Source organism: Talpa occidentalis, unplaced genomic scaffold, assembly GCF_014898055.3.
Source record: "Talpa occidentalis isolate TD23 unplaced genomic scaffold, MPIMG_talOcc4v2.1 talOcc4.16, whole genome shotgun sequence".
In the NCBI taxonomy this organism is placed as follows: Eukaryota; Metazoa; Chordata; class Mammalia; order Eulipotyphla; family Talpidae; genus Talpa; species Talpa occidentalis.
The window spans coordinates 47,679,717-47,704,051 of record NW_023601653.1 but is presented as its reverse complement, the minus strand read 5'-3'; the positions used below and the strand labels follow the sequence as shown (position 1 = coordinate 47,704,051).

At 47.7% G+C, this 24,335-nt stretch overlaps 2 protein-coding genes across 2 annotated transcripts in view; both read right to left on the bottom strand.

Moving 5' to 3' along the window:
• The window catches only part of COL2A1 (collagen type II alpha 1 chain), a 30,944-nt gene extending 28,230 nt beyond the window's left edge, over nucleotides 1-2,714 (bottom strand). Inside the window, exon 1 of the mRNA XM_037514156.1 lies at nucleotides 2,400-2,714. Within this exon, the coding sequence (XP_037370053.1) occupies nucleotides 2,400-2,484 (85 nt within the window). The 5' untranslated portion in view covers nucleotides 2,485-2,714. The remainder of the gene's footprint in view (nucleotides 1-2,399) is intronic.
• A 16,092-nt stretch (nucleotides 2,715-18,806) lies between these two features.
• The window catches only part of SENP1 (SUMO specific peptidase 1), a 66,716-nt gene continuing 61,187 nt past the window's right edge, over nucleotides 18,807-24,335 (bottom strand). Inside the window, exon 18 of the mRNA XM_054696321.1 lies at nucleotides 18,807-19,104. Coding sequence (XP_054552296.1) covers nucleotides 19,102-19,104 — 3 coding nt within the window. The 3' untranslated portion in view covers nucleotides 18,807-19,101. The remainder of the gene's footprint in view (nucleotides 19,105-24,335) is intronic.

Below are 24,335 nucleotides of genomic sequence, written 5' to 3'. Positions count from 1 at the left end.
CCGCCGATAGCGTCCCGGCGCGCGGGGTCGGGTTCCGCTCATTACCGCCGCGCGGCATAAGTGATTCTTTGTGGCAGACCAATTAAAAGTTACCTCTTTCGGGGAACTGTTGTGCCTCGCCGCCGCTCCGCGCAGGGGTGGGGCCCGCTGGAGGCGGACTGGCACAGGGGGGGCATTGTGGGAGAGGGGTCGGGGAGTCGGGGGACCCACCGGACCTCGCCGCTCATGAATGGGGCTTTTCTCATGCGCACACAGAGCACGATTCACGGGTCTCCGCAAGGAAACAGTTTAAATAAATACGGGCAGCTTTTCAGCCCCATCTGGAAACCATCGCTGCCAATCTCCCAACGCAAACAAGCCTCACAAAGGAGGATTCAGGTCTCTCCCCGGAGCCGGGGGCACCTACGGAAGCAAGGGCTGTGAAATGCAGATGTGGGTCAAAGACGGCGCCGCCAAAACGTTTTTCAAACTCTTGGAAAGATGGGGAGGAGAGGCGTGCCCGAGCTCCAGGTTTCTGACATTCCTGAGGTCCACGCAGGCGGCCTCTTTCCCCATGTCACGTCTTCGGGTCTGCTGACCCGGGGGAGGGGGTTACCGAGCTAGGACGCTCCGGGGCGCAAAGTCAGCGGCTCGGAGGCGTCCCGCTGGGCAAAGGAGGAGCGACTGGGAGGTTTGAGCCCAAAAAATTGTGGAATTCACTCCCTCCCAGGAAAGCTAAGAAGGCAAAAGCGCTCTGCCACTTAAGCGAGCTTTTCTAATACCAGATGGAGAATTGGGGAATGATTTTAGACACCTAATTCCATTGCTCACTAAGGCAGATGCCTATCAAGAGAACAGCTTTGTGGGTGTGTCCATACAAATTTGGGACAAATATAAAAGTCGGTTTGAGCCAACACACACACAAACACACCGTTTTCCAAGTGTCCGGGAGCGGACCGCCAGCTTAGCTCACCGTCCCGCAACCCAGCCAGACTCTCCGGCCCGGCGCTCCGGGCCCTCACCCCTGGCCCGGCCAGAGTCAGCCGCTCTCAAGAACGCAAAGTCCTCTCGGAGCCCAGTCTGCCAAGCTGTCTCTGGAGATAGCCGGGTGGCAGACGAGAGCGCACAGAGCCCCCTTGGCAGAGGAACTTCGATTCCCGCTCCCTCCCTTTTTCCCCACACCATCACCACCACAGTTTCCCCTGCGATTGATTTACAATCTGTACCATACAAAGACAGGGCTGGAATCCCAGCCATCGGAAACGTGCCCAAACTCGTGGAAAAAAATCCTCTCTACCTAATACACTTTCCAGGCTTCGTTTGCCCTGAATATAATCCCAGACAGTAGGACTGTACCAAAGGAGACGATGGAAAGGTGCGGTCCGAACCGCCTTTGGACCAGACTGTGAAACTGTCATCTCGATACTTGGTTGCAATAGTTATAGCCATCAACCGTGCGGCCCTCCGCACCCCACGCCGCTCCGCGCGCGCGCGCGCACACACACACACAGACACACACACACACACACACACACACGCAGCCCCGCCACCGACTGAGTTTCAGAAATTTAGAAGAGTATGTCATTGTAATAGCCAGGAGGTTTAGGGGGTAGGACGCCAGGGAGAGGGCGCTATTTTCCAGGGCGTTTGAAAAAAGCATGGTCTGGCTGGAATGTTATCGCCTCTTAGATGGCCTCTCCAAGGGACGTTTTTGTGCGCTTTGGAGGCAGGGGGAGTGCCGAGCTGCGAAAGCGCAAGGTTGCATCTGGCTCGGAGGGTGAGGGAACCCACCAGGGACGCTGAAGCCTCGGTACCTTTCCGAAGCCTTTCTTTGTGACCTCGGATTTTAGCCCACCATTTCGTAGCATCTCTTTTGTGTTATTCCCCTTTCACCTCCCTCCCCCTCAAACTCCTTTCCACCGCCCCCCCATCCCCGCCACCAACCCTCCCCAGATGATACCCCCGCGAGGTCAAGACCCAGGCGTTTGCTCTCTCCTCTCGCCTTCTCTTTCCTCCTTCTAGGATCTATGCGCCACGACCTGCCTTGCTGAACGCCGAGTGCTCCGGCCAGCGAGTTGGGTGTGTGCGCGCCTAAGTCCCCAACCTAGTGGGAAGAGCACTCCTAAATCTGCATGCAAACCATTCCTGCACGACCCTTTGCGTGGTAAATATTTCTGCGACAAGTGAGGGGTCGCAAATGCCTCCAACACTGACCGGGCCAGAAGACTCTCGAGCAGAACACTTGACTTGCAGAACTCGACTAGGTGCGCTCCCGCACCTCCTGCGCCCAAGTCTCGGCGTGCTATCACCCGGGGAGCCGCTCGAACCCCGGCCCGCCTGCTCCAGAGGGGGAGAAGGCCGGGAGGGGGGCGCGGAGGCAGGGCGAGGCGGGCGGTAGTTAGGGGCGGCGGGCTACTTACGGACATCCTGGCCCTGACACCGGAGGACAGCAGCGACCAGCAACGTCAGCAGCACCAGCGTCTGGGGAGCCCCGAGGCGGATCATGGCTCACCGCGGGGCCGGGCAGAGCCGGGCGGCGGAGCGCAGCGAGGCGGCAGGAGCACTGCGTGGGTTCGGGTCTCTACCGCGTCCTCATGCAGGAGGCTCTTGCAGCAAGAGGAGCAGGCAGGAGACCCGGCAACCCAGCAACTCTCTGCGTCTTCTCCCGACCGCGGCGCCCGTTATATGCGCCCGGCCCCTCTCGAGGCTGGCGAACTCTCCCAAACCGCCGGCCGCCGCTGGCCCCCAGCCGGGCTGTAACCTGAGACCCCGCCCCCGGAGCTCGCCCGGGCTCCGCTGGAGCCCGCACCTGCCTGGGCCGAACCCCCCTCTCGGCTAGCCGGGCGTCCCGCCCCCCCTCCTAGAGTGCCAAGTGGTCTGATCGGGCGGGGCGCAGAGACGGCCCCTGGCCTCCCCCACCCGGGGATGCGGCGCTGCCCCCTCCGACCACAGGCGGGAAGGGGGGGCCTATGGCCCCTCCCTCCGGAGTTTTGCCGGGGCTGGAGAGGCGGGGGTGTTTGCCTAGGCGCAGGGCGCGAGCCCTAGACCGTGGACGGAAAAGACTTGAGAGGGAAGAGGGAAAGCTTGAGAAAGGAAAAGCAAAGCGTTGGGAGAAGGGTCCCTGCCTTGGGACCTTGTGTGCGTGCCGGTGGGGGACTAAAGGGCAGTCCACTAAGGTACCTGGAGTCCCCAAATCTTGGAGACTGGCAAGCAGGACCTGGTTTGCCGCTAGACCCATCATCTAGTCCCTTCCCAGAGTACCTGGCGCCTGAGTTCCCACCTGGAAGTTCGGAATGACAGCCTCCCAACCCTCCCCCACTCAGCTAGGCGGTGAAAGAGGGTCCTCTGGAGCCCAGACAGTCCTTGACCTGAGCCTAAAGCCACGACAAGGAGCAGGGTGGTGCTGCACAGATAGGAACCTGTGTGAAGGTGTTGGGGCAGGGGCAGAACCTGGGGTGGGGGGCGGAGGTGCAGGAACCACAGAGCACAGAGAGGGTGGAGATTAACGGTGCTCGCTGCCTAGGTGGGGTACTGTCTCCCTCCAGACTCAGACACGGTGTCTGGTCTTCCTGGCTCGGGTCTGGGAGGGAGGGGGTGCCTCGTGGGCGCTGCCATGTCCGGGTTGAGCAGCTCTGGCCAGCAGCTGGAAGCCACTCCAGCTGGCCAGAGTACTGTAGCCAGTGAGATGCCAGGATTTCCTAGTTGGGCCCCTGGCCCTCTGCATCCCACCACACTTTCCCTGGTGAGCACCCCTCTGGCACCTGGGCCCAAATTCTGGTTTCTCTAGGGCATCTCCTTTGATACCAGGGAGGAAAAGTCCTCAGAACTCTTTCTTGAGAAGATTGTTTTCTGTCTCTGATGACTGTAAGTAAGGTCCTCCAAAGAACTTTAGGCAAAATGCAGACTTTCATGAAACAGAACTTTGGGTTTGATTTAAGCAGAACTCCCCTCCCGCAGAGGGGTTTTTTACAGTGCTTTCCCCCTCAAAGCTGAGAGCATTTGGAAGAAGCTACTTCTACCACCCTGGCTTTGGGCTTCCAAAGAGAGTCTGGGCTTCCACTCTTTCCTCCACAAGTCATACTTTGAAGATTCTCAGAGCTGAGGCTTGTGCAGCCTCCAGGCACTCCAAAGTAACTCTGTTGCAAGTGTGCTGACCAGAGAGCAGGGGAACTTTCAGTGTTTAAAGAGGTACCACCAGGAGCCTCCCTGGTATTGGAAGGGATTAGGCTTCAGCACTATAAAGCATTTCGATCCCCTGCCAGGGAGGTGACCCACATGGCACAGCAGACCTCTCCTGACTCACCCGCTGCTCCCCTCAGCAGTGTATTTCAGTAGATCTGCCTGTTCTGCTCCCCACTGTGTCTCTGGTGAATCCTCTCACCCCCGCACCTCTGGCCTGTACCCGAGTTTTTGTATTCATAAATAAATAAATCTTTAAAAAAAAAAATGAGGCACCTCCAGGTTTTGTCCACTCTGGATGGAGGTGGGCAGAGGATTAAACCACTGCTTCCAGCTTCTTGACCTCTACTGGCACGGGCCATCCTGCTAGTTTTCCATCCTCTTGTTCAAGGTTGTCCTAAGCTCTGAGCCTCCTCCTGGTTCCTGCCTTTGCCACGAGAACGTTCCTCTCATCCCCATAGTGTCCTGTGCCCTTTAGTGCCCTTTTCTATCTGGTAGATAGAATGACTAAATCCCACCCATTTCTCAAGACCCCCTAGGTTAAAGCTCATGAGAAGCCTTCCTGGGTATTTCTAGAATGTGATGTCTCTGGCTTTCTGAATCTCTGATATTTATAGCTGGTATCCACAATTATAGTCTATGCTACATGCTTTTTGGTGTGGCTTTTTTTCTCCCTCCTCCCTTGGATTCATTGTTCTTCTCTTCCCAGTGAGCCCAAAAACTCCTTGGGGACAAGAACAGGGCCTGGCATGATTTTAGCACATAGGATGATTGAGATGCATTCACAATCAAAATATGATTTATTTTATGATACAAGCAATCTATGGACAACTGTGAAACTAATTACCTAGACAGTTTACTTCAAAAACAACTGGCCATAAAAATTCAACCTAAAAATGACTTTGGTGAGAACACTGAAATAGAAAAAGAAAAAATCTGAAGCCTATTTCAAAGTGATCCAGTCCAGTGGGAAGCAAAGTAAACATGCTTCTATGGCAGAGTTGCTCTTGGTCTCATCCTGACTCTGGTCCAAGTCTGTCATCAAACTACCTGCACATCCAAAGTCTTCCCAGTAACCACGGTTCATCTTCGAATACAAAGTTTACTGCTCTGCTCCCCAGGGTAGGGGGTGGGGAGGATTTTTTTCCATCAGAGATGAGAGCTGACAAAATAAAGGGCCTCCCTGGCAGCTTAGGGGTTAAGCCTCAGCACTATCACCACTAGGCCTGAGTTCGATCTCCAGCCAGGGTGGTAACCTACATGGAGCAGCAGACCTCACCTATCTCACCTGCCGCTCCCCTCAGCAGTGTATTTCAGTCAGTCTGCCTGTTCTGCTCACCACTTTGTCTCTGGTGAGTCATGTCTGGCCTACATCCTAGTTCTTCTATGCAAAAAATAAATGAAATTTTTTTCAAAAAGCAAAATAAAATTTTAAGTCAACCGAACATTGATATTAATATTTTACCCATCCATAAATCCAAATAACTACAATCTTAAAACCTCTCATTTGTGACTCAGACTGAAAATAGAAACTGTATATGGCATGGCCTCCCTGGTGGCACAAGGGGTTAAGCACCGCACTATGAAGCAATCCGTAGCCACTGCAGCACTTGTTCGATCCCCGGCTGGCCAGGGAGCTACCCACAGCAGACCTCTCCTTTCTCGTCTGCTGCTCCCCTCAGCAGTGTATTTCAGTCGTCTGCCTGTTCTGTTCCCCACTCTGTCTCTGGTGGATCCTCTCACCCCACGCATCTCTGGCCTGTACCCCAGCTCTTGTGTGAATAAATGAATAAATCTTTAAAAAAAAAAAAAGAAAGAAACTTCATATGGCAAAAAAGAAGAGAGTCTCTGGAATCTGGAGATTCCTTTACCCAACAATCCAGAACATAGCCAAGAAATGGAAAAGAAGAAGAAATAAACCCATGAGCTTTGAAAGAAGCACCACTCAGATTTCAAAGTAGGTAGAATTTATGTTATCTACTGAAACTTATACATTTTGTGCAGTTGAGTCACTCTTACTCTGTGTATTAATTCTAAGCTAACTTAGATGTTGTAGTTGCAGGTACTGTCATCTGGCTTCTAGTAAGCTGCAGGAAAATAGAGGTAAGAGAGAAGAGCAGTTGTTGGGAAACACAATCAGAACATCAGGAAGGCGTAAAGGGAGAGGAAATATGAAATTTGCACAATGAATAAAAAAAAAAAAAAAACAAGGCAGCCTGGGGACAAGAGGCCTGGTGGTCCTCAGTGCTTCCAGGGAATCCCCTGATTCATGATTCATGGCACCTGTTGCTGTCCCTGTGGTTCCTAATGATGAACTTGAATGTCAATAAATTTTTCACTTAAGTTTAATAAGGATTCCCCAAGGTGACAGGGAAATATGAAAATGAATGTTCATTCACTAATGGGAAAAGTCTCATATCCTAGAACATTTGGTGGGTGAGGAAGCACACAATTTCCAAAATAGTGGAAATGAAACAAGGCATTGCTGTTTTTCCCCACTTGGGAGAAGGACCTTGGTGGCTGAGGATGGAGGTGGACCTCGTCAGTCCTTCACATGCTGAGGGAAGCAGTTGGCCAACAGCAGTAGAGAGTGATTTGGGTAGATCAGACTGACTTGGTCAAACAGATTAAATCAGTCATTTCTGTGTCGTGTAGACAAAATAACTTGCTCACTATTTCTTTATGAGGATGTTAAATTTAGACTTCAGTAGACACAGCCTTATTGGGAAAGATCTTTGTAGGTAGACTGTGAAAAGATCTCTTTCTGTCCCTCTACGTAGATCCCATTTTAAAATAGTGATAAATTGAGGAAGAATTCACATTCCTCCGAGGCAAGCTCAGCCCAAATATGGCAGGTGGTGAATGCTGACCCCCTCAGCCTGCAGCCACATTTCACGCCGGCGGCCTTGGCGGACAGAGAGCTGGTCCAGCTCGCTTAGTACATTCGGCTTCTGTTTGCCGGGTTCTGCTCAGACGTCCTTTCAAGATGTGTTTATGTTTTCCTTTGGCATTTTTGGGGCAGAGTAACAGGACCAGGACTGTCCAGCATAAGGTCCAGACTTAGCGTGTACATTCCATTCCATAGGCACATAAATGTGTTACTCTGTGTTCACAAATGCAAACAGCATTAAGAATCCCACCCAGTCTCCTCCATGCTGTCCCAGTGCCATACAGACTCACTGCAGTACTTGTACTGAACACCCACTTCAATGGAGAAAGAGGAGGTTGAGAGACTATCTTTGAATCTGTAGTGGAAACAAGGAAACAATGACTGAAAAATGCCACAAGAGAGCTACCCCCCTCTCTGCCCTAAAACCACAACAAACAGAAGGAAAGAATAGCTTTCTGGAAGCCATGGAGTAAGTTGGGGAAGGTTTCCTAGGAGAAGTGTCTCCAAGGATGGGTCTGGTTTTGATATGCAGGGGTATTGTGAAGGGCATTTGCAAAGAAGCCAGATGAACCAGAAGGCATGGCAGGGCCTCAAGGACAGTGTGGAGTCAGCCTTGGGGACCCGTAGAAATAAGATGTTGCCTTTGGGATAAAATCGAGGCCAGACATAGAAGATTCCATGAATGCTACTAGTTTTCATCGAGTCTTCCTCAGATCTTTCTTGCTTTTCATTTTTCTCTCTTCTGCTTGTCTCATTCTAAAGAGACCTCTAGTAGGGGTGAGGGAGAAAGAGAAGGAGGATGATGTTTTCAGTTTGTTTTTTTTTAAAGATTTCTTTTTAGAAATTATTCTCCTACCTCACTTTTTAAAAAACAAAATCTTGCTTTTTCTAAAAATGCATAGCTTTCTGGATTTGAGGAACATATATTTCTCATTAGCTTTTGGTAGTTTTGGGGTGAAAGAAGATAAATGCCTCAATGACAAGGTGTCCAACTGCTCCCAGCAGAGGCCACGGCTGAAGTTTCCATGTCATGTGGTGGTCCAGGCAAAGCCTCTAGTAAACTCACATTCCCATTAAGGACAGAAGTGCTGGTCTAAATACTGGTCACTAGATACTTCTTTGTGGCCCTGGTCTGCATTACTGAAGGCTGGGATTAAGCATGTACTCAATGCAGTCATGACAAGGTAGCCTGGGGTAAAGAGTGGCAAAGAGAAGTGGGTTGAGGGAACAGGACAGAAAGAGGGTTGTAGAGGTGACAGATATGTGACTCTGAAACCCGGCAGCTGGGGCTGTGAGTTTGTGAACTCTCAGAAATAGTCAAGGAATCACTTTTCCTCTGTTCCTTCTCTTGAATGGTATGTGGGATCAGTGCTAGGAAGAGACAGGCCCAGTCTAGAGCCCTCATCCCAAATACACTGGAGAGAGAGTATCAAGGTGGAGCTGGGGGCAGAGGGAATGCTGAGGTCTCCCTGGGGTCACCTGTTTTGTAACAGCAGCCCACAAACTTGCCTTTCCAGACTCCTGACCCACGGCCTCTTTCTGGAAGTATCATGGAAAGCAAAGAGCTAGATGGGGTGCTTCTGGGCCTAATAGGGAATGTTTCACCTGAGAGAAAGCCAGGTGCCTAGAAACCAAATTTTTCTTCTGCCCCACTGGATGGGGTGGGCCCGACCTTTAGGAAGTCTCTGGAAAGCTCAAGGGAATGTGTGGTCAGCTTCTAGTAGTTTCCTGAGCCAAAAACAACCTCAGAGGGAGCAGAGGACAGTGCATGCCACCTTTCTCCACACCACAAACCCAGTGAGGCACCTTGTTGGCTCTGCCCAAGGCACCCTCAGGGTAGCCAGAGCACCACACCACCACCACATGGCAGGCCAGCTCCTCGGCTGCTGTCCACCCACCGCCCTGATACCCCTCCCTCCCAGACTCAAAACCTTGGTGTCCTTGTTGATGGTCTCCTCTCATTTTGTCTTCCTTCCTCCCTCCCTGCCCCCATGCCTCAGCCAATGTTCCTGCAGTTCTGCCTATGCTAAGCTCCAACTATGCTCCAGTTTTTTTTGGTGGTGTGAAGGAGACAAAGGAAGATCATAGATCCTGCCCTTGAGGAGATTACCACCTCAAACAGTTAATCACATAGAAAATCATACAATTGAGGCAAATGCATTGTAATAACATGAATTGCAGCTTGCCACAGCACTAAGCAACACCTGCCTTGAAGCACTCTGTTCTGGCCTTGAACTGAGAATTGAACTGACACAATCTTGGGCAGTGAAAGCAGCTTGGTCACATCTGCTCCATGTTGTTACTGACCTTTAGGATCTATAGAGATCTGCTTTCTTCCACCCCCATCCCATTCCCAATTGTAACTTCTGTCCTCTGGCAGAGGTCCCCACAATAGCATTACTGCTAACCTCATGAGGATCCTGCCCTGGAATGTTCAACAGGTTGTACACAAGCTCGTTTCTCAGATAATGAGAGCAGGAGTCCCACTTGTATCCCAGTTTCCTTCTAATCCAGCCAGTTGAGAGGCAGTGTCTAGTTTCATCCTAAAATGAAGCATACCTTATCTATGCTGTTTTCCTGGGTAAATATTAGAGGGCACAATGGTTGCCTTTAACTTGCTCAGGTTAGGGATGGCAACTTTACTTCCTTGGCCTGTCCTCCTGGACTATTCAGCTTCTCTGAACCTTACCCACAGAAGAGGGGTACAGCAATCTAGACTCACTGTGAGGAATAAATGGTGTAACTGATGTGAAGTCTCAGCAGAGTGCTATAGAGAGAAGGTTCCATGTCTGTGCCCATTACCCTTCATTTTCTTGGTCTCTACCCTATTTATTATCCTGCCACTCCTACCTATCAAGCCACAAGAAACATCAAATGTCTGTTTTTTACTGAGTTCAGTCCTGCTAAATTTTTGTATTACCAATTATGTTTCCATGAGTTTGGACCAGAACTGATAGGATCTAATCTGATGAATATTCTGAAATTTGAAGTATAAGACTGATAGTGTTTTAATCATTTTAAAATCAATTTAATAGGGGCCTCCCTGGTGGCACAAAGGGTTAAGCATCAGCACTATGAAGCTATCCATAACCACTGCAGCACAAGTTCGATCCCCAGCCTGGGAGGTGACCCACATGGCACAGCAGACCTCTCCTGACTCACCCACTGCTCCCCTCAGCACTATGTATTTCAGCAGTCTTCCTTTTCTGCTCCCCACTCTGTCTCTGGTGAATCATCTCACCACCATCCTGCACCTCTGGCCTATACCCCAGTTCCTGTATGCATAAATAAATAAATTAATAAAATAAAAATAAAAAATAAAATCAATTTAGTAGCACAAACTCTGGATTAACAAACAGCTGATATTATCTGAAAAAGGAAACTTGGCCCTGAAGATAAGTAGACCAAATACTTGGGAACAACTTTTCCCTAAGAAAACAGGAGTTTGAAGGTTATTATGAAAGTGAGGAAGCCTAGGATAGCTATCAAACTTCTCAACAGCTATAAACTTAAACAAAAATACAAGTTTGATATAACTTTAGAAAGACCAAGATTCAGGGAGAAACTACCCACTACACTTTTTGATGCAATTTGATGAGAAACTGCAGAGGATCTAATTCAAATGAGTGAAAAAGAAGATATATGATCATATCTAGCCATTTCTGTCACTTTAAGTCTTACTCAGAATTGTGTAACTTTTATAAATTATTTATCTGAGTGTCTGTGTTTTTATACCTAACTATATCAATAAAGGTTTGAGTTTGTCAGGGAAAGATATAGAAATAGACATAGACATAAACACAGAAAACTACCTGTGCCAGGTAAGTCTGTCAACAAATGAGACAGTGCATCCACCTGGTGGCAGGGGGTTGCAATTGCAGCCAGGGTGCCCAGGAGCACCTGGCCTGAGGAGTGCTGACTTGGCAAACACAGCCTAAAAGCAATTATCACGTCAATTTTCCCTTCTCTAAGAGTGGTAAATACCTACCATTCTACTTGTGAATTTAGTTGACATGACGACTCTTAGTAAGATTACACCTAGGAAATATTAGTTTCCCCTAATACTAATGTCTTGCCTTTCCACTTTGTTTACATTTGATATTGAACTAAAGGTCAGAGATTAACTGTTATCCAGTGGTGAGATAAAACCAAATGACAGTAACTCTCAAAGAGTTTTTCTAGCCTGAGAACTGGTGAGTAACATGATCAGTGCTGGGTAGGGGAGAGGTAAGGAGATTTCAAGAAATGCTGCCTTATATAAGCTCATACGTTTGTTAAGAGCAGGCTTTACCACTGTGTGGTAATCATTACCACTATGGTGCCTTGGACTGCATGGCTTGCCAGTGTGTCAGGTGGTGTGTCTGTAGACTCACAGAAAAAGCTACCTTTCTCTCCTTTAGTAGTCTGGTAACATTTGCTATTCTGATTCTCTTAGCTTCACCTTTCTTTACTCACTAAAGATATTGCTTGATTGCTAAGCTGTGTATGTGGTGGGGCGGGGTGGGGGGTGGGTACTGGGGGTGGCTGAATTTTTCCAGAAGTTATGCAAGGTAGATCCAGCAGTAGGAGGTGGCTGGCAGTGAGAAGACAGGAAAATAGCAATTTCATTACATTTAAAGAAGATCAATTTTGTGTATTTAGATACAAACTTACCTAATGTCCTCTTTGCTTCTCTTGAATAGCTTATACATTCTTTTTTTTTTTATAGAGGCATGTTTTATTTATTTATTTATTTATTTGTTTGTTTGTTTATACATGCACTGGGTACAGTCAGAAGCGCGGGAGGGTGAGAGAATTCACGAGAGCCAGAGCGGGGAACAGAGCAGGCAGAAGGGCCGAAGTACACTGCTGAGGGGAGCAGTGGGACCCTCCTCCAGTGGCGGGGAGCAGCCGGGGATCGAACCGGCGCCGCAGAGGCCGTGGGCAGCTTCGCAACCCAGCGCTCAACCGCTGCGCCACAGGGGAGGCCCTGGCTTATACATTCTTGCAAATTTCTTGGGCATGGAGCATTGGAAAGAAGACTAGCCTTGGAGTCAGGAATTCTAAACTTCATAACTAACTTTGCATCTAACTTGCCATGTGATCTTGATTCAATTGTTTTACTCTATGGGTTTAAAATATTTCACCTATAAAATGAGGTAGCTGCATTTTTTTTTGTGATAGAGACACTAGCTCCAGTTTCTTTTCTACTACCATGTTGCCCTAATCCCAGCAAAATTTAGTTTTACTATCAGTAATCCATCAATTGGAACTGAAAATTCAACAATTTTGAAGTTAAAACTAGAGATACAAACTTATATAATATCCTCTTTGCTTTTCTTGAGTGGGTTATACATCTTTGCAAATTTCTTGGGCATGGGGCATTGGAAAGAAGACTGGTCTTGGAGTCAGGAATTCTAAACTTTACACCTAACCTTGCCATGAGCTCTTGGTCTGCTTGCTCTACTCTGGACATCAGTTGACTGAAGATTTAACTTTTCCACTCATTGTGGCTAAGTCTAATGGACTCTGCCTCTGGAACTCAGCACGCCTCTCTCAGCTCCACCAGTCTCCACTGTCCAGGCCAGTTGTCCAAGGAGAGGCAGAGTAATTACCCAGGAATAGGAAGTAAGCTGTGTCCAGGCACTTATCTTTCTACACTGCTCACAAAAATTGCCTTGAGACAGAGAACATGTCTAGATTTGTCACTTTTGAACTGGACTTTGAAGATGCAGAGTCACAGTCAGTTGCACCTGGGCATCCCAGCAAAACCTGAAGGCTCACTAATGATGACAGGTGCTTTGACAGAGGAGCCTTGCCTGAGTCAAGGGCAATTCGGGCTTAGGCATTCCCAGTGCATCCTCATCATTAATCTCTGTCAAACGGACATTCCCACTGAGTTGTCCTTGATACACTAGAATGCTAATTGATGCCTGAGCAGACATCAGTAACCAGCCTTGTAATGTAGCAGTGATCTGTAGACTAGAGCCTGAGCAAACACTGAGTACCCACTATTGGTCCAGTGCCTGGTGCCCTGTGAGGCACACAAAAGCAATGTTCTGTAGTTCCTACCACTGAGAAGCTCCCACCTACATGTCAAGAGATGGCCACTCAAATAGGACTTCAAAGACAAAGAGACACTCTAAGACAGAGCTGCCTAATAAAATGTTCTATGATAATAGACATCTTTGATGTTTGCACTGTCCAATATGGCAGCCAGTAGCCACATGGAGCAGTAGATCACTTGAAATATAGCTAATACAATTGAAGAACTGAATTTTTAAGTTTATTTCATTTTACATTTGAGTTAAACAGTGCTGTGTGACGAGCAGCTCCCATATTGGGCAGTGCTGCACATCCTGGTTCTCAGTGTGGTCTGCGGACCAGCAGCATCACAGCATCTGGGAGCTTGTCATAAATGCACAACATCAGGCCGACCCACACCTACTGAGTCAGAATCTTCATTTTAACCAGATCCCAAGGGTATTTGTTTTGCAGATTAAGTTTGAGAAGCACTAGTATAAGGCAGTTCTTCCCACCCTTGACTGTATATTAGAATCACTTGCGTGGCAGGGGGCAGGGGGGCTGTTAAAACTCCTAGTGCCATACATGCACCCTAGACAAGTTAAATCAGAATTTCTCAGGGAAGGGGAGAACCCTTTTTCAAGCTCCTCCAGGTGATTCCAGTGTCCAAGGCTGAGAATGGCTGCTGCCAGCCATGTAGCCAACCCAGGGCACCCGCCTGCGGGTCTGTGTGAGGGCCAGACACTCGTTTCTTAGACTCTAAACTCACTTACTGGGCCTGGTCGTTTGGGAAGCCAAAGAGAGTTATTCATGCTCAGCAAGTGTAAGAACTGGCTCGGGCTTCTGTTTGTTTCCAACACCTAAGTGAGATGTTCATTAGATTTTGACAAAACATGTCCAAATGCCACACCACCAAAGGGGATTGAATCAGCCTGGTGACTGAGGCTGAGAAGGGCTGATTCACTTCCTCACTGGGACCTGGATAACCCTGCCACCCGGCACAGCCCAATGAAGGGAGCTATTCTTCCTGACTAGGGTGGAGGTGGCTGGTTTTTCTAATACCGCCTGCTTTCAGCTGCCCCTCCCATAGCTAGCAAACATTAGGGGTCACTGGGGTCAACAAGAAAAGGTGGGTTTTCCTGAAGAGCCAGATTCTCTCATCCTGTTGATTGGAACAGGACCTGACAAGCCCCAGCCACTTTCTAGTGACGGACGACATTTGTGGAGATGAGTCTTCATCGCCAAACTAGTGAGGGTTCAGGAAAAGCACATCTGAAGTCAAGCTCTGAGAAAAATGGGTTGCACAAGCCGCAAGGCTATCCCAAGGGGCAGAGCTGCTGCCCTGGGTGGAGCGCCCATTTCTAGAGCCCCACGGAGGAAGAGACAGAGATGGGGAACAGAGATACAAACCATTCTCTTTGGCTGTGGGGTCCCCAGCAATACAGTCCTCCATGTGTCTTGACATGTTCATAAATTTCCTAAACTTTGTATCCTTAGCTCTTTTCACACATTCCATGCCAACCTTAGGAGAGTTGATCACGACAAGGGCACCCTCAGGAGGGTTATAAAAGAGCAAGTCACGATGTTTTGCCCGTCTTGGGGCAAGCATGGAGTGAACAAGTGCCTCCAACTACACTCTCACCTCTGCCCCTGCCCCTCTGACATACCTTCACCCTCACCTCTCCCCCTCCTCAAGTCCCCCTGTCACCCTCACCTCCACCTCTATCTCCACCTCCAGATCCCCAAGAATCTGCAGATAGCCTTAGAAAAACTTGCTGGTCAGCCGGCCCTGGGCCATAGGCTGCATCTGAATGAGACTCTCCCTGTGCTGACTGGACATTGTTAGCAGGCAACTGAGGGGCACTCCACGACCCCCAAAACTGCACACTCTGTGTGCACAGAGATGAATCATACTTAGTATAAGAGAACTTTAGCAGGATTAGGGTTCAGAGAAAGAAAAGAAAGGTAATAGTTTCCCAATAAAACACACAAAGTTACCCACCTCCTCATGGGTAAATTCCTAGCCAAACAGGGTTGGCCTAAGGCAGGGCTGCTGAGACCCAAATGCTTGCCACAAGTCTAAGACACCTTCTGGTGGGGAACTATAGGGAAGGGGCAGAAGGGGCCAGGGAAGCCTGGGGTGAAAGGAGCAAAATCAAAGTACAAATCAAGATCACAGCAGCCATTGTCAGACTCCCCACGTGTCTCTCACCCACAGGTCTTTTTCGAGTGACTCTACTTGTCTTTCCCCCACTTCCCCCAAGCCCCCAAAGCTGAACAGGAGTCAAGCCCTTCTTGTCTCCCTCCATGTGTCTCCTCTCATGTCTTCATTGAGCCCACCTACCTTCCGTGTTCTGGAGCTTCACCTGGCTGCTCAACTCCGCCCCTCCTTAGGCGGCGCAGGGAGCCAGATACCTTCCCTCTTATGGATATGTTTCTGTTACAATATGAACACATTTCCTGTGGAGAATCAGAAAAGAGGCAGGGGAGGGTCCTCTCCCCTCCACCGTGGCATAGGTCGAGTTGTACCCTGTGGAACCAGAGGTAGAAAGCCAGTCAGATTTCCATCCCCTGCAATTGTCTCAATGCCTCTGCTGTCCGTTGTCTTAATGACGACTCCCTGTCAGCTACCAGCACTGCTGTCTGGGGTGTAAATCAGTATTTTGCTAGATGCTCCCTAATTCTTCAAAGGCACCTCATTACTAAGCCATAAAGCAGCAGGACCCAGCAGGCTTCTTGGAGGCCAAATGCTCCAACCTTTCTGACTTGGAGCTGTGGAAACGAGGCCTGAGGAGCAGGGCTGTGAGCAGATTGGAGCCTAAAGCTAAAGGAAAAATAAGTAATGCTCTCCACCATCTTTATTTAAAATTGATATTTTGTTCATCATCGATTTTTTACATTAATTTTTATTTTTAAAATATTGCCTTGAAATAATCTTGATTTACTGAGCTGTCGAGGGTCCTGTAAAGTTTGCAGGGAAGGGAAGAAGAACTGTGCTCAGGTATGAAGGGTTCAGAGTCTCTCAACGTAACACAAATTTTGACCAGGGAGGAAAGGAGAACTTACATCTTCCAGAAAGATGTGGGCTTCAAGTGCAAGATCCTGTTTTTCTAAACACGTGGAGTGCTCCAGCAGTCCAGGAACTCAACTTGGGGGAAAATAATGTCCTTACATGGTGTCCTCTAGCCAGAGAAGCAATATATGAAAATGCAAGCTACTGTGAGACTATTCCTTGAAACAAGGATTGCTGATGATGATAGTATCAAAATAGCACAAGTGAGATAAGAGATGTAGGAGCACATGCTGAAACGTGAGCCAGTTCCCCAGTCCCACCCTCTCTCACCTGCACTGCTTGGTAAGCAAGGAAGACCCTCCCAGCCCTTCCGTAACAGGCTGATGTTCATCAGAAGAGTTTTGTGTCTCTAATTAAGCATCACCACACAGGACACTCATGGCATGGAGTAGTTTTAGATGCACGAATGGGCAGAAGGGGCCTCCCTGGTGGCCTCGGGTTAAGTCTCAGCGTGATCACCACTAGCACAAAGAATGGACGATATTCAACAGCTGAGCCTAGAGATTTGCCTCCACTTTCCTCACAGGGTGTGTATTCAACAGTGTGCTCCCTGCTGCAGCAGTTGCTGCTAGACGGACATTCAGTTCTCCTAGCCTCTATTTCAAGCTCTCATTCTCTCCTCACTTTCTCCACCATTTGGGCTGGGATGGAGCCCTTCTCTTTCAGCCAGGGCTCTCCATGTCAGAGCCATGGTGCAGCTTCCCTGGGGAAGTGCATGTGCCCAGCCCCGCTGTGATTCAGGCACCACCTCTGGGATCAACCTTTCCCCACTCAAAGGAAAGGCTTAGAAACCCACGTTTATGAAAATCGTGGTTTAGTGGTGAGCTTTACAGACAACTAGTTCCCTACAGAGTCCTGTAGGTGTGGGTTCAGAGGAAGAGAGAAGAGCACAGGAGGCTCTGCTCTTACCACCAACCAAGTCAGCTGCAAAGAAAGGAACGAACGTTTGGTTGTGCTCTCTGCCTTTATCATGTCATTCCCCCCTCCTTTTATCTTGTTTTTTAAGCAAGAAATCATTATTCTAATGTTATTTTTATAAGTCATTCATTCATGATTGCACACGACTCAAAATTTCAAAATGAAGTTACCTCCCTGCCACCTACTTCTTTTCCCAGAAGGAACCAAATCTACTAACTCTCAGGTCCAGAGACATTCCAAGCATATCCAAACAAATGGGTATAAAATCTCCCCACCCCACCATTACAAATGGTAAAGATCATCCCTCCTATCTCTTAAGAAAAGGGGAAAAATTCCACATACCTGCCTTCATTTTGGGGCTTCCTTTTATGTTTTGGAGATTCCATATCAACCCATTAAAAACATCCCCCTAATTTAATGGCTGATTAGTATTCCATTGCATGGAGATACCATAATTTATTGAAGCAGTCTCCCTTTGGTGGACATTGGGGTTATTTCTAGTCTTTTATTTAAATAATGTTGTAATTGTCGGCATATGACTAAAGGGTACCCATGGACCCCCAAACTGTTAAGGGGTACATGATCTAAGGGGTACATGTGAGGCTTGGTCATCTGTGTGCAGAAAGGCAAAAAAAAGCATACTCTTAGTGTGAAAGATCTTTACTTGGTGAAAGAGAGAGTGAGAGGAAGCTGGCATGGGGGGAAGGGGAGGGGAGGGGAAGGAAGGGGGAGGGGAGGGGAGGAGAAGGATTTCAAATGATAGCAAATTTTGAAAATCACCCAACCTCTCACGGGCAAATGCCCAAACAAGCTCGGTCCAAAGTCGGGCAGCTGAGACCCAAAGCTTGCTACAAATCTTAGACACCTTGTGGTAGGGAACCACAAGAACAGGGTTAGGCAGGTCCCAAAGAGTTGGGAAAAAAGGAGAGAAGTATAATTCAAAATGTGCCATATAATCCACTATGAGGCCAAGATAACGGCTGCCATTGTTCCTGCAAAAAGACTGAAGTCCCAGGAGCGGCCTCTCACAAGTTTCTCACCCACGTGTCCCTTCTCCGTGTCTCTCCTCCTTGTGCCTATCAAGTATCTTCCAAGAGTCTCCTCCCCTCTTTCGCTCCACCTCTAATATATATCCTCCTCACTCTTTCCTAGTTGCCTCCCCACTCAGGAGCCTTGAAATCCAGGGCTGCTGCATGTAAGTGGAAGGGGGGGAAATGGTGCCCATTCGCCGCTGTGATGCTCCTCCCCTCACCCTGAGATGCGCTCTGTAGCAGTAACATCTGTGTGTGTGTCATTTTGCATGTGCACGTATTTAGTGGTCAGAATATTTTCTGGCCACTGTGTCCATTAAAAATTGATGTGCATTGAAAAATTTAACATATAATGCTAATATCTGACACATTTCAAGTGCCATTCTCACCATCAATGTTTGAGGATGTCTGTTTGACCAAACCTTTCCCAACCACTACTGTCATGGTTTGTGAAGGAGAAATCTCACCATGATGGGATTTTGATTTATACACCTCTGATTTAGTAAGGCTGAGTTGTGTTTGTTTTAGGTACTCTGTCCATATTCATTGCCCACTTTTCTGTCCTATTTTTCTATTTTATTTGGTCTGGATGCACTCTTTGTACAGCACCTTAGAACTTGTCTGTGATAAAACCAGCTCTTAAATCTTTGTGTTTTGACATTTTGCTGCAAAACCTTTTGACTTTTTTTGGTCGCTTTCATAGATTTAAAACAAAATCTCATGGTTTCTTTGAGTACTTTTATGTTTAATTTTTATATTTAAACTTTAGATTCACAGAGAATTTTAATATTAAGTTCTGAGGCTTGAATCTAACTTTATTTTCCACACACGCCAAATGCCTCACCAGTTGTTTCAGGACATTTACTGAAAAGTCTACCCTGCTTCACCTTTACTGTGTTAGAATCCCAGAGTTTGCTTGTCTTCTTCTTCGTTCCTTGTCTGTGTGTGCCCTCTTGGCTGTCTCACTCACACACCAGAACTCTTCTTCTTCTCTTCTTCTTGAGGTGCCACTTGGACTTGACTTGAGGTCACTGGGTTTGCAGAAACCGGTGTGAGATGGCGAGGTGGGGAGAACAAGAGTGGGTTATTGGGTCAGACAGCATCTGTGTGCTCTCCAAAGACCCACACATCTAAAATGGCTCTGCTCCCAAACCTCCCCTCAGAAGAAAAACAGAAAGAACAAAGAAGTCTGTGTCTTCATTTAAAAATCAGTTTCTTTTGCCCAGAGGAAGCCCCTCTCTGTGTGCTCTGCTGATGGGCTTCCAGTTCCAGAACCCTGGGAGGCTTTGATCACCCTGTCACTTCCTTCACAGGCTCTCAGCCTCCAGACCCAGTATTTGACCTTGGAGTGTAAATTGAGCTGGTCCTTATCTTAAAGACACAACAGACCCTGAACAAACACATTAACCACTGAGAAACCTGACTAATTCAGGCCAATAAACAAGCCCCCAGGAGACATGTGGATGAAGTCCTTCCTTCCTTCCGACCCAACCCTGGAGTCCCTGCTCCCACAGCCTGCAGGCTCTGTCCCTTGCTCTCCCCACTGGAATATAAGCTCCTGGAGGGACCTGGCCTGCCTGTGGCTTCTTTCTCCTTTCCCCACAAAACCCCAGCAAGGCCTCCAAACACTCAATAAACAGCCATTACAAATAAAACAAGAAAGTAAGTCTCCTTACCAGAATCAGATAATAGCTCCAAGTTATCATAAGGAAATTTTTCCTTTAGAGATGGAGATGATCCTATACACCAGAGGTTTTAAATTTCAGGAGGGTGGCTGAGCTCAGATCTTCCTTGAACCCCTGCAGTGACTGGCAAAAATGTATTCCTAGGCCTGGGGGGGATATTTTTAGAAAGGGTTGGGGAAGAGGGACCTAAGTGTTCATCAGAATCTGATACCAAAAAAATCAATATCTATGGATAAAATGATCTGTTATTTGGAATTGGCTTCAAAATAGTGCAGTTGGAGGATAGGGAGTAAGTGAGTGGGTGTGGGTAGAGGTGAAATAAGAGTGGTCTTGAGCTAATTATCATTAAAGCTAGTGACGAGTGCTCAGAAGTTTATTACATTCTTTTCTCAGGATAGAAATGGAAGGGAGAGAGGGAAAAAGGGAGGGAGGGAGGGGGAGACTCTCAGGGCAGACGACGCGCAAGACCTAGACTGCCCACAGTGAGTTTCTGTCACATCACAGTTCTAGCTTTACATGAACAACTTCTGTCCAGTGAATTCCCTGATTACTGTTGAAAGTTTGGAAAATTTGTGGGTGCAAACTCCCTGTCCTCTGCATCACCCAGAGAGAGGGATCAGAGTCCTTGAGGCCACCTTTGTTCATTTGCTTCCTCTAAGCTTCCTGCACTCCCACCACAGGCTTCCTGGGGGCAAGGGTTGGTGGTGGAGGCCTTTGGCACCCTGGCCCCCACGAGGCAGATGGAGCCCTAGTTGCCCAAGGAGCTTCTCTTAGAAGGGGGCTGTGGGGCTGCGGCTGCCTCATTTGGATGTGCTTGGAGTCGAAATTCACAAATTCCTAGCTCTGCTCCCAAAGCAAACCTCCAAGCCCAGGTGGCTGCATCCCTCCACCAGCACTGTGGGCCACCAAGTAGGAGGCTTTGAAAACCAACTAGTCTTTGAATTGTGAAAGCACCAATGTTTGCAATGTTTGCCCAGAAGAGAAGGAGCATATTTTCTCCCTTCCAAGTGCAAACTCAAAAGATGCTCCATGAATTTTTCTTCAGACTTTCCACAGGAAACATAAATAAGGAAGAGAAATGACTTTAGGTGCTGAGACCTGAAGTGGAATTTCAACCCTGAAGAAAGTGCTTGTAACAAGCACTCTTTTGTCCTTGGTGGAGCCTTCGAGGGCCTAGATCCACATTTCTTTCCTCTGAGCAGTCTTCACAGATGAGGTAAAGGGAAGAACTGGGCTAATTCTCAGGTCTGCGTCTGGCCAGGTCTTGGCAGTGGCCAGTGCTTGGGCTCATCAACTGGTGAGATTCTTTAGCTAATGTTTTATCTATCTTTTATCTTTCTTGATGGTGTTAGAATAGAACAAACTGGGATGCCCAACTGTAGCTGCCCGGCGACTCTGTAAACCAGGTGCCAGGTCAGAGCATGAAGTGTGGACTTGGCAGCCAATGAGTCAAGGCCCCAGGTGGACTGGCCCTGGTCTCCATGTTAGAAGAAGGAGAACACCCCTGGTCTATGATGTGCCTTCAGGGAGCTTATAATCTCTGTGCAACTATAATAAGAGAGGTCATGGAGCAGTGTTTGGTGCTCACATACCTGTGCTGGTTGATGTGGGGAATAAGCACAATGGACTGTTTTTCCACACAAAGCCTCAGCATATCTCCAGCTCATGGGTTATTGCTACCAGCTGACTTCTTCTGCATTGGCAGTTTTTGAAAATTATATATATACAGGTCAACTGGATCATTCAAAAGACTCAGACTAAGAAATATAGGCTTGAAGTCACATTGCTGGCTCCAGTGGAGCTAGTGAAACACACTGGTCAATATGCTCTGACCTTGGCTACAAGCTGGGGGTACAACAATGCAAGGTTGCCATTAGTCTTTGAATTGTGAAAGCACCAATGTTTGCAATGTTTGCCCAGAAGAGAAGGAGCATATTTTCTCCCTTCCAAGTGCAAACTCAAAAGATGCTCCATGAATTTTTCTTCAGACTTTCCACAGGAAACATAAATAAGGAAGAGAAATGACTTTAGGTGCTGAGACCTGAAGTGGAATTTCAACCCTGAAGAAAGTGCTTGTAACACTTCTGTCTTGGGTACCTGAGAACATTTCTTCTTTAGTTGTTTCCTTTTCATAGCATTTTATCTTTGGATAGACCCAATAAGGCAATGGAGCATCCAGTTTTTAAAAAAGGTATCAATTCCTACATCCCTGTGATAAGTCAAACACAGTGCATTGCTTGGGAAGCCTGCTGGTGTGCTGCTCACACTTCCAGCTACTTGGCTTTGATGCACCAAATTCAGAAAGACCATCTCCTCATCGCTGAGGTTTAATTGCCCTGTTTATCTGAAGCCAGAGTCAATCATCCAAAGACTCTCAATGGAAAGCTGTGTGGAAGTTCCTCAATCTGCTAAAAATGGAGCTCCCATATGATCCAGCAATTCCACTCCTAGGGATCTACCAAAGGATACAAAAACATTAATGCAAAAGGACACCTGCACCCCTATGTTTATAGCAGCACTATTTACAATAGTTAAGCTATGGAAACAACCCAAATGCCCAAAAATAGATGACTGGATCAAGAAGATGTGGTACATATACACAATGGAATATTATTCAGCAATCAAAAAAGATAAACTGATGCCATTTGCAGCAACATGGGTGGAGCTAGAAGGGATCATGCTCAGCGAAATAAGCCAGAAAGAAAAGAAAAATACCAGATGATCTCACTCATAGCAGGAATTTAGAAAACCTAAAGAAGGGACCAGGAAAAGACTAGTTAAAATAAAGTAAAAATCAAAATCAACAAGGAACTATAAACCAGAGGCATTCTGCAGTTGGGGGAGAAGGGAGTAGGATCAAAACAGTGGTGGGAAGAGCACAAGGGACTATGGTGATAGATCACAGATGAATGGGTACTGGGAATTTCACAGGTAATATAACCGAGAAGAAAATGTAGGGACTTCCCTGGTGGCGCAAGGGGTTAAGACTCAACCTATGAAGCAGTCACTGCAGCACAAGTTCCATCCCTGGCCAGGGAGCTACCCACATGGCTCAGCAGACCTCTCCTGATGCGCCCATTGCTCCCCTCAACAGTGTATCTCAGTCAATCTGCCTGTTCTGTTCCCCACTGTGTCTCTGGTGAATCCTCTCACCCCCCACACCTCTGACCTGTCTCCAGTTCTTGTATGCATAAATAAATAAATCTTTTTTTTAAAAAAAAGAAAATGCATACATTGTACAAAAATGGAAAATGATGTAAAAAATATAAAATAAAAAACAGAAAAACAGAGGTTCTCAATGGCTGAAAGGGTCTTCAGCATTGGGTCAACCAGCCCTGAGAAGCCAGCTCTTTCCTGAGTGGTGGCCGTCAACACAGCGACCTGGGGCGGAGGCCTTGAGGTAGTGGTAGAAGTTTCTGAGGTTGGCTCTGAGAAGAGACTTGGGGGAGAAAAGGGGAGGCAGTTGCTGACAGGGCATGGAAGAATGATGTAGCTGAGATTCCTTACACCCCAACCCTAAACAGTGGAGCACCCACCATGTTTGCTGACACGCGAATGTGGCCTAAGACTGGCACCTGCCTTGTAAAGTAATTGTGAGGAGTGACTAAGATAAATGTATTTTTTAAATTTTGTCTTTGCTTTGCTTTTTTGAATAAGATAAAAAGTAGGAAGAACTTAGTCCAGTGCCCCACTCACGCTCAGCAAATGGAAACTCTTCTGCAGAACACAGGGGAGGGGTGAGGGAAGAGGGGACTTGGTGAAAGGATTACAGAGGCCTAACGCTACAGACAACAGCCCCTCACCCAACCTATCTCCAGGCGCCCAGGACAGCACATTTTCTAGCCCAGACAGACAGCTCGGATGTTTATTAAGAAACCATCCATAAATGTCATTGGAAACTCCATCTGCAGCATGGGCTCTGCACGGCTTGGCTGCCATGGTCCCAACAAGGCCTCATTCACTTTCCAGGTTTCCTCAGCTGCCCCCAGCTGCTCACTCAAGCCCACTGTGTGCCTTGCTGGGCCTGCCCCTCAACGCCTAGTCCCCACACCCCCACCTGCCCTGGCGCTGGGTGATTTTTTTCCAAATGTGAAATCTTCTAATGAGATCATTTCAGCTGGAGAAGGTGGGGGCAGGGCAAAGGGAGTGTCACTAAGACAGGATTTCCTAAGTGCCCAAGTCCCTGGGGTGACTTTCGGCAAAACATGGATGAGGTTTTTTATTTTAATAGTTTAAGTTCTCTTTTAAATGTATTTGTTTTGTGTGCATTAGAGGAAAGGGTAGAATATTAATTCCATGATACAGAGTTTTCAGTTCAAGAAAAGGAGTAAAGCAAAAGAGAGAGTTGACTTAAGGAAACTATTAAATCACTAGTCTAAGTGGTCCTCAGATCTGACAAATAAATCCTGAAACTACACAACATCTCTACTCTTGCTTCGAGCACCATGGATGTGCGGTCTGATGGATGCAGCTTTGATCTAAAGGACGGCCTTGCTCTGGGTTGGCAGAGCTTAAGCTTGCTCTGTGCCTGAAGAGGGGCACACAGCAGCAGCTCCCTCCATTACAGCTCTGCCCCC